The sequence below is a fragment of the Dipodomys spectabilis genome, unplaced genomic scaffold (genome assembly GCF_019054845.1).
Source record: "Dipodomys spectabilis isolate Male_0828 unplaced genomic scaffold, ASM1905484v1 ptg000003l, whole genome shotgun sequence".
In the NCBI taxonomy this organism is placed as follows: Eukaryota; Metazoa; Chordata; class Mammalia; order Rodentia; family Heteromyidae; genus Dipodomys; species Dipodomys spectabilis.
In genome coordinates this window covers 16,638,821-16,652,262 of record NW_024870680.1, presented here as the reverse complement: position 1 = coordinate 16,652,262, position 13,442 = coordinate 16,638,821, and the positions used below count along the sequence as shown (strand labels likewise).

Sequence of the window (13,442 nt, the reverse complement as noted above, 5' to 3'; positions counted from 1 at the left end):
ATTTTTTAAAGAAAGGGAAACTATGCTTTGAGAAGTAAATGAAGCTGGCCAGGACAGGAACGTCTGTGAGACACTTTATCTCCTATTAACTACCAGAAAACCAGAAGTGGCACTGTGCCTTAAAGTGGAAGAGTGTTAGACTGGAGCAAAAGAACTCAGGGACAGTGGCCCAGCCCCCAAGTTCAAGCCCCATAATCGACCAAAAAAAAAAAAAAAGAAGTAAATGGACCTGTGATTCAGGAGGCCATGATTGAGGATCTCAGTTTAAAGCCAGCCTGGGCAGGAAACTCTATGAAACTCTTACCTCCACGTACCACCAAGAAGCTGGAATTAGAAACTGTAGTTCAAGGGGCTGGGAAGGTGGCTCAGTGGTAGAGCGTTTGTAAATTTTATTTACCATTCCAGTTCTTATCATTTGTTCCTGTGAATATCAGTGGTCACCTGCTGTCAATTTATGGTGTGCTACTTTTCTCATCCAACTCTTTTGTATTTTTTCCCCCAAATATATTATGCCTTCCTTCCTATGTAATAAACCCAGAAATAGACAGGTAAATAGCTAAGAACTGCTTTTTTTTGATGCCAGTACCAGGGCCTGAACTATGGGTTCAGCTTACTGTACAAAACTGGCACTTTACAACTTGTACCATATCTCTAGCCCTGCTTCTTGCTGGTTAACTGGAGATGGATCTGACATACTTTTTCTGCCTTGGCTAACTTCAAATATTGATTCTCAGAATCTCAGCCTTTTTAGCCATCAGTGCTCAGCTTAAGAACTACTCTTCAATAAGGAAAGTAAAGGAGAAACCTATAATTTAAAATTTCCCTAACAAGGGGCTGGGAAGATGGCTCAGTGGTAAAGCGCTTGCCTTGCATACCTGAGGTCCTGGGTTCGATTCCTCAGCACCACATAAGCAGAAAAAGCCGGAAGTGGCGCTCTGGCTCAAGTGGTAGAGAGCTAGGCTTTTGGTTTTTGGTCGTGGGGCCTGAACTCTGGGCCTGGGCACTGTCCCTTAGCTCTTCAGTCAAGGTTAGCGCTCTACCACTTGAGCCACAACACCACTTCCTGTTTGTTCGTTTGTTTTCTGCTAATGTGGTGCTGAGGAATCGAATCCAGGGCCTCATGCTTGCAAGGCAAGCGCTCTATCACTGAGACAACTTCCCAGGCACCCCCCCCCCACGTCCCCCCCTCCCCCTGCTTTTTTTTTTTGTCATGGGACTTGAATTCTGGGCCTGGTCACTTGAGCTCTTAAGCTCAAGGCTAGTTCTCTACCACTTTGAGCCATAGCACCACTTCCAGTTTCCTGTTGGTTAATTGGAGATAAGAGTCTCACTGACATTCCTGCCTGGGCTGGCTTTGAACCATGATCCTCAGATCTTAGCCTCCTGAGTAGCTAGGCTTATAGGTGTGAGCCACTATTGCCCAGCTTTCCATTAGTTCACATTAGTTGGCGAGAGGGAGGGGTTATTGTGACATTTTCATACCATGGATTCAACGTATATGGATTAAGCTTACCCCTTTTTATTATTCTCCCTTATCTTCCTCTTCCCCTTTTTGTTTAGTAATACTTTGAGGAAGTTTTCAAATCAGATAATAGTCCTATTCAGATGCATAATGTTAAAGATACTGAAACTAGCTGGGCACCAGTGGCTCATGCCTATAATCCTGGCTGCTCAGGAAGCTGAGAATCTGAGGATCTTGGTTTGAAGCCAGCCCAGGAAGGCTCTTTTCTCCAATTAACTAGCAGAAAACCAAAAGTGGTGCTCAAGGTAGAATGCTAGCCTTGAACAAATTACTTACCTGGTTTAGCTTTTATTCTAAATTCTAAGTATGGGATTTGATTTGTTTTCAGACACTGGCTTTGGCACCACTAGCGGAGGGGCATTTGGAACATCTGCATTTGGTTCTAGCAACAATACTGGAAGCTTATTTGGAAATTCACAGACCAAACCAGGTAAGATATTTCTTTTCTTACTTTGTTTAAATTCATTTATTGTTGGTACTTTATTTAGTAACTGATCTGTTTTGTTTTTTTCCCCCTCTCCTTCTATCACCTATCTCCTTAGGAGGATTATTTGGTACCAGTTCATTTAGCCAGCCAGCTACCTCCACAAGCACTGGTTTTGGGTTTGGTACATCAACAGGAACATCAAATAGCTTGTTTGGATCTTCAAGTACAGGGACCAGTCTCTTCTCATCCCAAAACAATGCCTTTGCACAAAATAAACCAACTGGCTTTGGGAGTAAGTAGGACATTATTGGACTTGTGCACCTGACAGTTTGATTTGTATATTGATTTTATACTATTCTTTCTTTCTTCCCTATGTTCACCAACTTGATTTTCCCCTAAAGTGTCAAAAATATAGAAACTTCAAATTTTGGGGCTTGTATGTTTGATTGAATATGTATTTGCTTAAGAAAATGCAAAGTTAGAAAATTTGAGAATATGAAAGTACTGTTGCCAGTGCTATAGTCCATTTCCAGAGTGTCTTGTAGATACTTAAAAGTATTTACTCCTCAGTTTCATTTTTTTTTTTCTTTCTAACTTACAGATTTTGGAACAAGTACAAGCAGTGGGGGACTCTTCGGAACAACAAATACCACCTCTAATCCTTTTGGTAGTACCTCAGGCTCCCTTTTTGGGCCAAGTAGTTTTACAGCAGCACCTACTGGGACTACCATTAAATTTAATGTAGGTATTTCTCCTAGTGTTTGTGCAATATGTTTCTTTCTCATTTTAATTTTTTAAATACTTTTTATTATAAAGATACTGTACAGAGGGTTTACAGTTACATGAGTAAGGTAATGAGTACATATCCTATTAAACATTGTTACCCCCTCATTTTATTTCTTTGTAGGATGAACTATAAAATCACTCTCTTCAGTTATGAGTATAGCTCTTCTTGGAAGATTTTTTTTTTTTTTTTTTTGGTCCAGTTGTGGGGCCTGAACTCTGGGCCTGGGCGCTGGCCCTCCGCTCTTCAGCTCAAGGCTAGCTCTCTACCACTTGAGCCTCAGCACCACTTCTGGCTTTTTTCTTTTTGCTTATGTGGTGCTGAGGAATCAAACTCAGGGCCTCAGGCATGCAAGGCAAGCGCTCTACCACTGAGCCACTTTCCCAACCCCTTCTTGGGAGATTTTTAAATAAAGTCTGTAAATACTTATACAGTACACAGGAAAAGTTGTAAAACACAAATTTAGGTTGTGATATATATTTGAATAGCAGTAATCTCAGTCAGATTTGTATGTGGAAGATGAATAGAATAGCTATTTAGTGTACTTATTTAGAGTAGCTCTTGGGGCTTGAATTTGGGCACTGCCCCTAAGCTCTATTGCTGAAGGCTAGTGCTCTTACCACTTTGAGCCACAGTTCCACTTCCCGGTTTTCTGATGGTTAATTGGTGATAAGAGGCTCATGGACTTTGCTGCTTATGCTGGCTTTGAACTACGGTCCTCAGATCTAGATCTCTGCCTCCTGAGTAGCTAAGATTATAGGCATGTACCACTGGTGCCCAGCTAGAGTAGCTTATATGAGATAAAACTTTATTGTGTTCATCATTTATCCTCTGATAATTTTTTTTTATGTGTGTGCCAGTCCTGGGGCTTGAACTTAGGGCCTGGGTATTATCCCTGAGCTTTTGTACTCAAAGCTACTGTAAACTACTGTTACCACTTGAGCTACAGCTCTTATTTCTGGCTTTTTAGTGATTAGTTTGTACATAGTCTCAAGAATTTGTCTGCTGAGCTGGCATCAAACTCTGATCCTCAGATCTCAGCATCCTAAATAGGGTAGGATTATAGGCGTGACCACCAGCTCTTGGTTTTTTTAAATAGAAATACATAATAAAGGGCAAAGCATAGAAAAACAAAAATGAGGCTTTTTTGTTTAAGGAGATATATGAGCTAAGTAAGGTAGCTATTGCAGAGACAGAGATCATGAGGATTATGGTTTAAGGCCAGCCAAACAAAACCTTCAAGATATACCTCTCCCAACCATTTCAGCCAATAAAAGGTAGATGTGAGTCAAGTGCCTGTAGCTCCCACCTATAATCCTAGCTCCTTAGGAGTCTGAGTTCTGAGGATTATGCTTCAAGGTCAGCCTGGGCAGAAAAGTCTATGAGACTGTTATCTCCAGTAAACTACTACTCAGAAAAAGCTACAAGTGGCACTGTGGCTCAAATGGTAGAGCATTAACCTTGAGCACAAAGATGCTTGGGGATAGTGCCCAGGCCCTGAGTTCAAGCCCCAAGACTGGGGTAAAAAAAAGGTTGGGGGCTGGAAAGGTGGCTCAGCGGTAGAGCGCTTGCCTTGCATGCTCGAGGCCCTGGGTTCGATTCCTCAGCACCACATAAGCAAAAAGAAAAAAGCTAGAAGTGGTGCTGTGGCTCAAGTGGTAGAGCGCTAGCCTTGAGCTGAAGAGCTGAGGGACAGTGCCCAGGCCCAGAGTTCAGGCCTGACGACCGGACCCAAAAAACAAAAAGGTTGAGTGTGGTGGTGTGCACCTGTCAGCCTAGCTACACAAGATAAGTAAATTGGAGGATTATTGTCTTGACTAGTCAAGGCATAAATTGGAGAACCTAATTGATAAAGTGAGATGGCCCAAGGTATTTGGCTAAAGTAGTAGGGTGCCTGCCTAGCAAGCAGGAGGCTTTGAGTTCCAACCCTGATACTAGAAGGGGAAAAAATTTTAGTAAGTTATGTAAGGTGATTCATACGTAATAATATTTCAAGATAATGCCTAATATTAATTTTAGAATTTTGACTTTAAAGTTAAATATGACAGATAGTGAAAATTACCATATGCTGAAACAGTAGTTGAGAAAACTGGCCATGTAAGTAGGAACCTTTATTTTTTTTTATTATTATTGTAAAGGTAATGTATAGAGGGGTTACAGTTACATAAGTAAGGAAATGAGTTCAATTCTTGTCAAACATAGTTGCCCCTTCCCTCATTTTCTCCTACTAGCCCTCTCCCTGGCTTTTTCTGTTTATGTGGTGCTAAGGAACCCAGGGCCTCATGTATGCCAGGCAAACACTCTTACTGCTGAGCCACCTTCCCCACCCAACCTTTTGTATTTAAGTGCAGTCAGTCATGAAATGGGTGGTAGAACTTAGATGTAAAAGTTGACAAGTAAGGGTCTGGGAAGGTGGCTCAGTGGTAGAGTTCTTGCCTAGCATGCATGAGGCCCTGGGTTCGAATCCTCAGCACCACGTAAGCAGAAAAAGCTTGAGGTGGTGCTGTGGCTCAAGTGGTAGAGTGCTAGCCTTGAGCTGAAGGGCTGAGGAACAGCACCCAGGCCCAGAGTTCAAGCCCCACAACTGATTAAAAAAGAAAAAGAATTCAAGCCCCATGACCGACCAAAAAAAACAAAAAAGAAAAAGAAAAAAGTTGATAGGTAAATCTTGAGTAAATTGGTAAACTTTTCTTTCTTGCTTTCTTCTTTTTTTTTTTCCGGTCATGGGGCTTGAACTCTAGGCTTGGGCGCTGTCCCTGAGCTCTTCAGCTCAAGGCTAATACTCTACCACTTGAGCCACAGCGCCACTTCCGGCCTTTTTTCTGCTTATGTGGTGCTGAGGAATTGAACCCAGGGCCTCATGCATGCAAGGCAAGCACTCTGCCTTCCCAGCCCTGGTAAACTTTTTCTATGCATATACATATACATATGTTTTATTATATATATTTATATAGAATATAAATGTGTATAGAATATATACATATATATATATATATTCTGTACATATATTTTAGCATGTAATTCAGTGATATAGGTTATGGGATTAATCCTTGGATTTGTTATCTATTCTGATAAGCTGGATACAGAATGAATTGAGAAATGCAAAATACTGTAATCAAGCACCCTTGAAACCAGCTTGTTTTTTTTTGTTTTTTGTTTTTTGGTCCGGTCGTGGAACCTGAATTCTGGGCCTGGGCACTGTCCCTCAGCTCTTCAGCTCAAGGCTAAGCGCTCTATCACCTGAGCCACAGCGCCACTTCCGGCTTTTTTCTTTTGGCTTATGTGGTGCTGAGGAATTGAACCCAGGGCCTCAGGCATGCAAGGCAAGCGCTCTACCACTGAGCCACCTTCCCAGCCCTGAAACCAGCTTGTTTTAGGTGTTTTTTTTTTTTTTTGCCTAGGGTCCTAGGGTTTGAATTCAAGGCCTGGGCAGGGTTCCTGAGCTCCATTTTTTGCCCAAGACCAACACTCTACCACTTGAGCCACAGTGCTACTTTTGGCTTTTTCTGTTCATGTGGTACTGAGGAATCAAACCCAGGGTTTCATGCATGCTAGGCAAGCACTCTATCACTAAGCTACATTCCCAGCCTAGATTTTGTTCTTGCTTTGTTGCTCTGGTTGATCTTGAACTCTTGGGCTCAGCTGATCTTTCCTCCTCAACCTCTAGTATATCTGTGACTAAAGTATGTCCTACAGCCAGCACCTGGCCACATTTGGTATTAAAAGTTCTAGTTACTGGTTTTATTATAATTCAGAGGTTAGGGAATTGTGTCTGTGGAAGTAAGCTTAGACTTAGAAAATGTATTTCCTTCCTTTGCAGCCTCCAACTGGTACAGATACTATGGTTAAAGCTGGAGTTAGCACCAACATCAGTACCAAGCACCAGTGTATTACTGCTATGAAAGAATATGAAAGCAAGTCACTAGAGGTCAGTAAAACACAGTATAAAAAAGTCATCCTAACATTTCTATTCTATTGGAAAGCAGCTTTTTAAAAATATTTTTAAGATTAAGTAGGCCTAAGTAAAAATCTAACATTAACCAAAAGATTTTGTGTTACTTATAGATTCCTTTTTCTCTCGTACACTAGGATGACATTCACTTCATTTATATCAGTGTTCCCTTGTAATCGTCTGTTATGATTAAAAGTTGTTTACATTACATTGGGCGATATACCTGTGTTTATGCACATGAGTTTTTAGTAAACTTGTTCAAATTATAAGCAAAAGGGTTCAAATTAAAAATAGTATAGCCAGTCATTAGTATAGTCCCATGTTTCTCTTCTTCATTGTCCCTCCTTATAGTCTTCTTCGAGAAATAGCCACTGTCTTGACTGCCCAGGTTTTGCTCACTGTTGAACTTTTTATAGAGAATCTCTGTCATTCAACATTACAATATTTATTCTCATTCCTCCATAATAAACTGGTTTGCATTTTGACTGTCACTGTTGAATGTAGCAGTAGTTGCTTCTTATATCCCAAATTGCTTGTTTTACTCTGAAGTGCTCAGAAACTACTAAATTATGAAACAAATTACTAAACTTCTTTCCCCTAAATTTTCTGAACCTCCATCCTTTATCAACTAGGATTATATACTTAATATGTAATACGTTATGTATAATATATTAGATATACATATATAGGGAAATACATAACATATATATATAGAAAAAATATAGAGAGCGTGTGTTTTGGGCTGGAACTGTCTTTACAAAATCATACTTGCTATGTAAACATAGAATTTGAATTTCATTTAGCCTCCTAAAGGATTTTGCATATTAATACTGGAATAATACATTTCACCTATTTTCAGGAACTTCGTTTAGAGGATTATCGGGCTAACCGGAAAGGTCCGCAGAATCAGGTGGGAGCAGGGACCACAGCTGGCTTATTTGGATCTTCACCAGCCACCTCCAGTGCAACTGGACTCTTCAGCTCCTCCACCACTAATTCAGGCTTTGCATATCCGAACAAAACTGCCTTTGGAACTAGTAAGCACTTTATTGGACTGTATTAACGAAAGAAAAGCAAAATAATACATAATTGTCATTCTGTGATTAAGTCCTGTGGAGAAAAGTATTTTATGGATACTAGAGGAATAATACCTGATATGTATGTACGGGGTGGGGAGAAACAGATTTACCTTTAAAAGATGACTTTTGAGCAGTGGTCAGGTGAACACAAGTAGCCATAATTAAGTTTTTGCCAGAGAGCTAAGGGTAAAGATACAGAGAGGTGTTCCCATGGGATATGAAAGATATTTTTAAGAGATTTTGTGGGTCTGTATTAAAACTTTTTTATTTGATTTGGGAAGAGTTGTTTTGGAAGAGAACTCATAATAAAACAATTGTTCTGAAGGCCTTTGTGTGAGAGTAGATTATAAGGGGATAAACAGATTAGTTGAAAAACAATTTTATTATCCACGTGAGAGATGATGGTGTCTGGACAAGTATAATAAGTCTGAGGCTAGAGGCTAGCTCAAATATAAGCCTCGACATGGATGAAGCCCTGATTTTATTTTATTTTTTATTAGTTGTGAGGGTTGAACTCGGGGCCTGGTTGCTGTCTCTGAGCTCTTTTGCTCAAAACTTGAGCTACAGCTCCACTTCCTGTTTTCTGGTGATTATTGGAGATAAGAGTTTTATAAGGTTGAATGCTGGTGGCTCACACCTGTAATCCTAGCTACTCAGGCTGAGATCTGAGCTGATAAAGGTTCTGTGAGACTGGTCTCCAACAAACTACCAGAAAACGGGAAGCAGCACTGTGGCTCAAGTGATAGAATGTTTGTCTTAAGCTGTAGAGCTGAGGGACAGCCCCCAGGCCCAGAATTCAAGCCCCACAACTGAAACAAAAAAAAAAAAGTCTAACAGGCTTTCTTCCTGAGCTGGCTTTGAATCATGATCCTCAGATCTCAGCCTCCTGAGTAGCTAGGATTACAGACATGGGCCACCAGTGCCCAGCTAAGGACCTGCTTTAAATTCCCAATATTAAGAGGAAAAAAAAAGATTCCAAACTTTATTCAGTTTTATAACTATTTTGATTTAATAAGAGATACAGAAGACAGTATGTCAGGATGATGACTGAATTACTTTCTAAAAATACCACTATATAACCAAGTATGTTCTTTTCCTATTTGCCTCACTTAGCTACCAATTTTTCTCTGTAGAGACTAACAAAAGTTACATTTTTTCATAGCTTTTTTTTTTTTTTTTTTTTTTTTTGGGGTCTGGTCGTGGGGCCTGAACTCTGGGCCTAGGTGCTGTCCCTCAGCTCTTCAGCTCAAGGCTAGCGCTCTACCACTTGAGCCATAGCGCCACTTCCGGCTTTTTTCTTTTTTCTTATGTGGTGCTGAGGAATCGAACCCAGGGCCTCAGGCATGCAAGGCAAGCGCTCTACCACTGAGCCACCTTCCCAGCCCTTTTTCATAGCTTTAAGAGAATACTTAAATATATACTTATATATAAATATGTTTATTAAAGTGACATTTAATATTCTTTTAATCAGTATTTTTTGTAACAATTTTGGTCTGGTTTTGAAACAGAGTCTCACTGTGTAGGATAGGTGGGCCTGGAAATTGATTGTCTTTTTTTTTGGGGGGGGGTTCGGTCGTGGGGTCTGAACTCTGGGCCTGGGCACTGTCCCTCAGCTCTTCAGCTCAAGGCTAGTGCTCTACCACTTGAGCCACAGCGCCACTTCCGGCTTTTTCCTTTTTGCTTATGTGGTGCTGAGGAATCGAACCCAGGGCCTCAGGCATGCAAGGCAATCGCTCTACCACCTTCCCAGCCCCTGGATTGTCTTCTTAAATGCTGAGATTATACACTATCTTACCTATAGCACTTACTTATTCTTAAGTATTTTGTGTCAGACTCTATGCTGGATAAATTAAGTCTCATTTTCAAGAATGATTAAATGTAAAGAGATTAAAACAACATAGACTTTTAATATGCTCTTTTTATTTTTGGCAGAGAAAGTCTAATTTATTATTTTCTTTGCTGTGCCCAGAAAACCTGTAGTAGGAAGGGCAGCCATTAGGATTCTTTCTTTATATTTAAGTAATTGTTATGAAACTATTAAAAGACTGAATAGGGGAAACATTAGGGTTCGTGGGCACAGATAGAAACTTTCTGAGTAAAGATCCAGAAGCACAGTAAATTGAAGAAAGACTTGATCAAACTAAAATGTTGCTGCACAGCAAAGGATGTAGCGTAGCCAACAATCTATAAAGATAGCCTACAGGGCTAGGAAGGTGGCTCAGTGGTAGAGTGCTTGCTTGCCTTGTATGCATGAGGCCCTGTGTTCGATTCCTCAGCATCACATAAACAGAAAAACCCAGAAGTGGAGCTATGGCTCAAGTGGTAGAGTGCTAACTTTGAGCTAAAGAGCTGAGGGACAGTGCCCAGGCCCAGAGTTCAGGCCCCATGACTGACCAAAAAAAAAAAAAGACGAAAACTACGGGCTCATAAAGGAAGATCATTTTCCCTAGTTAGGGTTCTTGGGGTCACAGCATTACTATAGAAATTAAAAGTTTCATGCTAATATGGCTCCATTTGGAGAAAATAAAGTGAAAAGGTAATTGGATGTAGAATAATTTAGATAATATCAGATATGGTAAAGTTATTGCTTGATTATTGGATAGTAGAAGTTTCCATCTTTTTGTATAGTTTTTAAAATAGTTTTCATTGATTTTTTTTTTTCCTTTTGTTTTTTTTTTTTTCCTCCTTTTGTTCCTGTAAGGTACAACTGGATTTGGAACAAATCCAGGTGGTCTCTTTGGCCAGCAGAATCAACAGACTACCAGCCTCTTCAGCAAACCATTTGGCCAGGCCACAACTACCCAGAACACTCCCTTTTCCTTTGGTAACACCAGCACCCTTGGACAGCCAAGTACTAATACCATGGTAAGGAAACAAGCCCTTTGTTAGCTCTAGGTCTTACTTTAGAGCTAAGTTAATAGAACTTCATTATGCCAAGCTAGTAAGTTCTATTTATATTACAGCTAATTAGAACTGAGGTTATTTATTTATTTATTTAGCTGGTCTGGTCATTGTCCTTTAACTTTTGTGCTCAAGGCTAACACACTTGAACCACTTGAACCAGAGCTCCACTTCAGGCTTTCTTGGTAGTTCATTGAAGATAAGAGTCCTGTGGACTCTTCCTACCTGGTCTAGCCTCAAACTGCAATCCTCAGATCTCAGTCTCCAGAGTAGGTAGGATTACAGTTGTAAGCCATCAGCACCCGGAAAGCTGAGGCTATTTATTTATTTATTTATTTTTGGGTCCGGTCATGGGGCTTGAACTCTGGGTCTGGGTGCTGTCCCTCAGCTCTTCAGCTCAAGGCTAGCACTCTACCACTTGAGCCACAGCGCCACTTCTGGCTTTTTTCTTTTTGTTGATATGGTGCTGAGGAATTGAACCCAGGGCCTCATGTATGCAAGGCAAGCGCTCTACCACTGAGCCATCTTCCCAGCCCCATGAGGATATTTAAAAGAAAGAAGAAAGGAAAATCTTTTAGTGATTAACAGCTAGATTTGTTAGGTTTCTACTCTTTATTTATTGCGAGTCTTATTGGTTGCCTTAAATCTTCACCTGTGACATTGACTCCAGGCATGCTATAAAGTTTTGGAGAAAAATAACTTGTCAATTACTAGCTATTTTTCAAAATGTTCTTTTAGGGACTGGGAATGTGACTTGATAGAATGCTTGCCTCGCATGCATGAAGCCTTGGGTTTGATTCTTCAGAACCATATACATAGTAGAAGCCACAAGTGGCACTGTGGCTCAAGTGGTAGAGAGTGCTAGCCTTGAGCAAAAGAAGCTCTCAAGTCCCAGGACTGGCAAAAAAAAAAAAGTTCTTACAGCTTGTTTCTATAGAATCAGACAAAAGGGCTGGGAAGGTGGCTCAGTGGTAGAGCACTTGCCTTGCATGCCTGAGGCCCTGGGTTCGATTCCTCAGCATCACATAAGCAAAAAGAAAAAAGCCGGAAGTGGCGCTGTGGCCCAGAATTCAGGCCCCACAACTGAAAAAAATAAAGTAAAACGAAAGGAGCCAGTCACGAAAGACCACATTTTCTTTTTTTTTTAATTGTAATTAAGTGATACATAATTTCCAAAATTTCACAGTATTATGGGATAGTGATGCTCATTTAAAGTCACAAACTCATTCTAACTTTCCTGGAGCAAAGTATCTATCACGGTCTATAACATATAACGGTGCACACATATACACCATACATGTGATCAGCAGCATGGGGTTATTTAGTAGTGGTTTGACCAGATGAGTGGAAGTTCTTTGTTTCTTAATTCCTGTTAATTTTGTCGTATCACCTAATATTTTGGATTTAACATCCACTTATCAGGGAGACCATGTACCGTTTGTCAAGACCACGTTTTCTATCCTCCTCATATTGAATGTTTAGACCAATCTGTGGAAACAAAAAGTAGGTTAATTTGAGATTTGTAGTGACTGCTATTAATTCTGAGATTTCTTTTTGGAATAGTGAAGATAGGTTCTAAATTTATACTGGGGATGTTGCACAACTCAGATCATATAGAAAAAAAATCATTGAAGATCTGAGACTCACATCTGCAATTAACCAGCAAACAGCTACAGCTGGAAGTGTGGCTCAGGTGGTAGAGTGCCAGCTTAAAGAGATAAAAACTGAGGGAGATAAAGGCCCTAACTTTAAGCTCCAGTACCAACAGAAAACAAACAAAACCATTGATGATTGGAGGCATGTTTCAGGTGGTAGAAACCTTCCTAAAAATCACAAGCCATGGACTTCAGATCACAAGCCCAGAATTCCAGTTCTGCAAAAAAATCAAAGACAAAATAGTCTAATGCACATGAGTGATTTTTATGGTATGGCAGTTAATGTCTTAATAAAGGTGTTTAAAAGTTGGGCTAGGGTTATAGGTCTAGCTTGTTCAAGGTCTGTTTGATTCCTAGCTGTATAAAAATAGAATATAAAAGAACTTAAAATTGGTCACCTCAACAGTAGTTCATTGGTAAATTATTATTTAAATATTATAGTTCAATAACTGTACAAAGGCATTTCTAGAAGTCAGGCAATGAGTTCAGTGCAACTTGGTTAATGTCATCTCTTCCACCATTCTCCCCCATTTTTCCTGCCAATCCTACCTTCAAGTTACATAGTTCAATTTTTATATAATGTACATTGAATACAATGACTATATTTGCTCAACTGTCTTCACTCCATTTGTATGCCTCCTCCCCACCCCAAACATGTTTACACTGCCTAATTTTCTTTTTTTTTTAATCATTTATTAGTTGTTCAAAGGAATTACAGTTGGACTCCTCCCCTAAGTATACTTAAGTCAGTTTGTGTGTGTATGTACACAGCCCTGTATATATATCATCATATGTGTTTGTGTATTATATTTAACTTCCATACAGGAGAGTAAAAGTGCCATTTGTCTCTCAGAGCCTGACCCATAAGAAATTCACATAACAAAATATTTTCTAGGTCCAACTATTTCCCTGCAAATAATTTTTTATACTGATGAATGAAATTCCATTTTATATATATGTACCACATTTTTTAAAAATTTGCTAATCTATTGTAGGGCATCTGGGTTGTTTTCATAACTTGTCTCTAATGAATAGTGTGACAGTGAATGTGGACATTAGACATGCAAGTGTCTTTACTATATCCTAATTTGTAATATTCTGGGTGGATTTCCAACAGTGGTA

The 13,442-nt window shown here is 39.8% G+C and overlaps 1 protein-coding gene across 3 annotated transcripts in view; it reads left to right on the top strand.

The window, feature by feature from the left end:
• Positions 1–13,442, top strand: part of Nup98 (nucleoporin 98 and 96 precursor) — a 119,513-nt gene that overhangs the window by 18,870 nt on the left and 87,201 nt on the right. For all 3 annotated transcript variants that reach the window (XM_042687605.1, XM_042687598.1, XM_042687589.1), the window contains exons 3-8: positions 1,851–1,952; positions 2,065–2,241; positions 2,551–2,690; positions 6,554–6,661; positions 7,545–7,722; positions 10,466–10,629. In XM_042687605.1, coding sequence (XP_042543539.1) covers positions 1,851–1,952; positions 2,065–2,241; positions 2,551–2,690; positions 6,554–6,661; positions 7,545–7,722; positions 10,466–10,629 — 869 coding nt within the window. The remainder of the gene's footprint in view (positions 1–1,850; positions 1,953–2,064; positions 2,242–2,550; positions 2,691–6,553; positions 6,662–7,544; positions 7,723–10,465; positions 10,630–13,442) is intronic.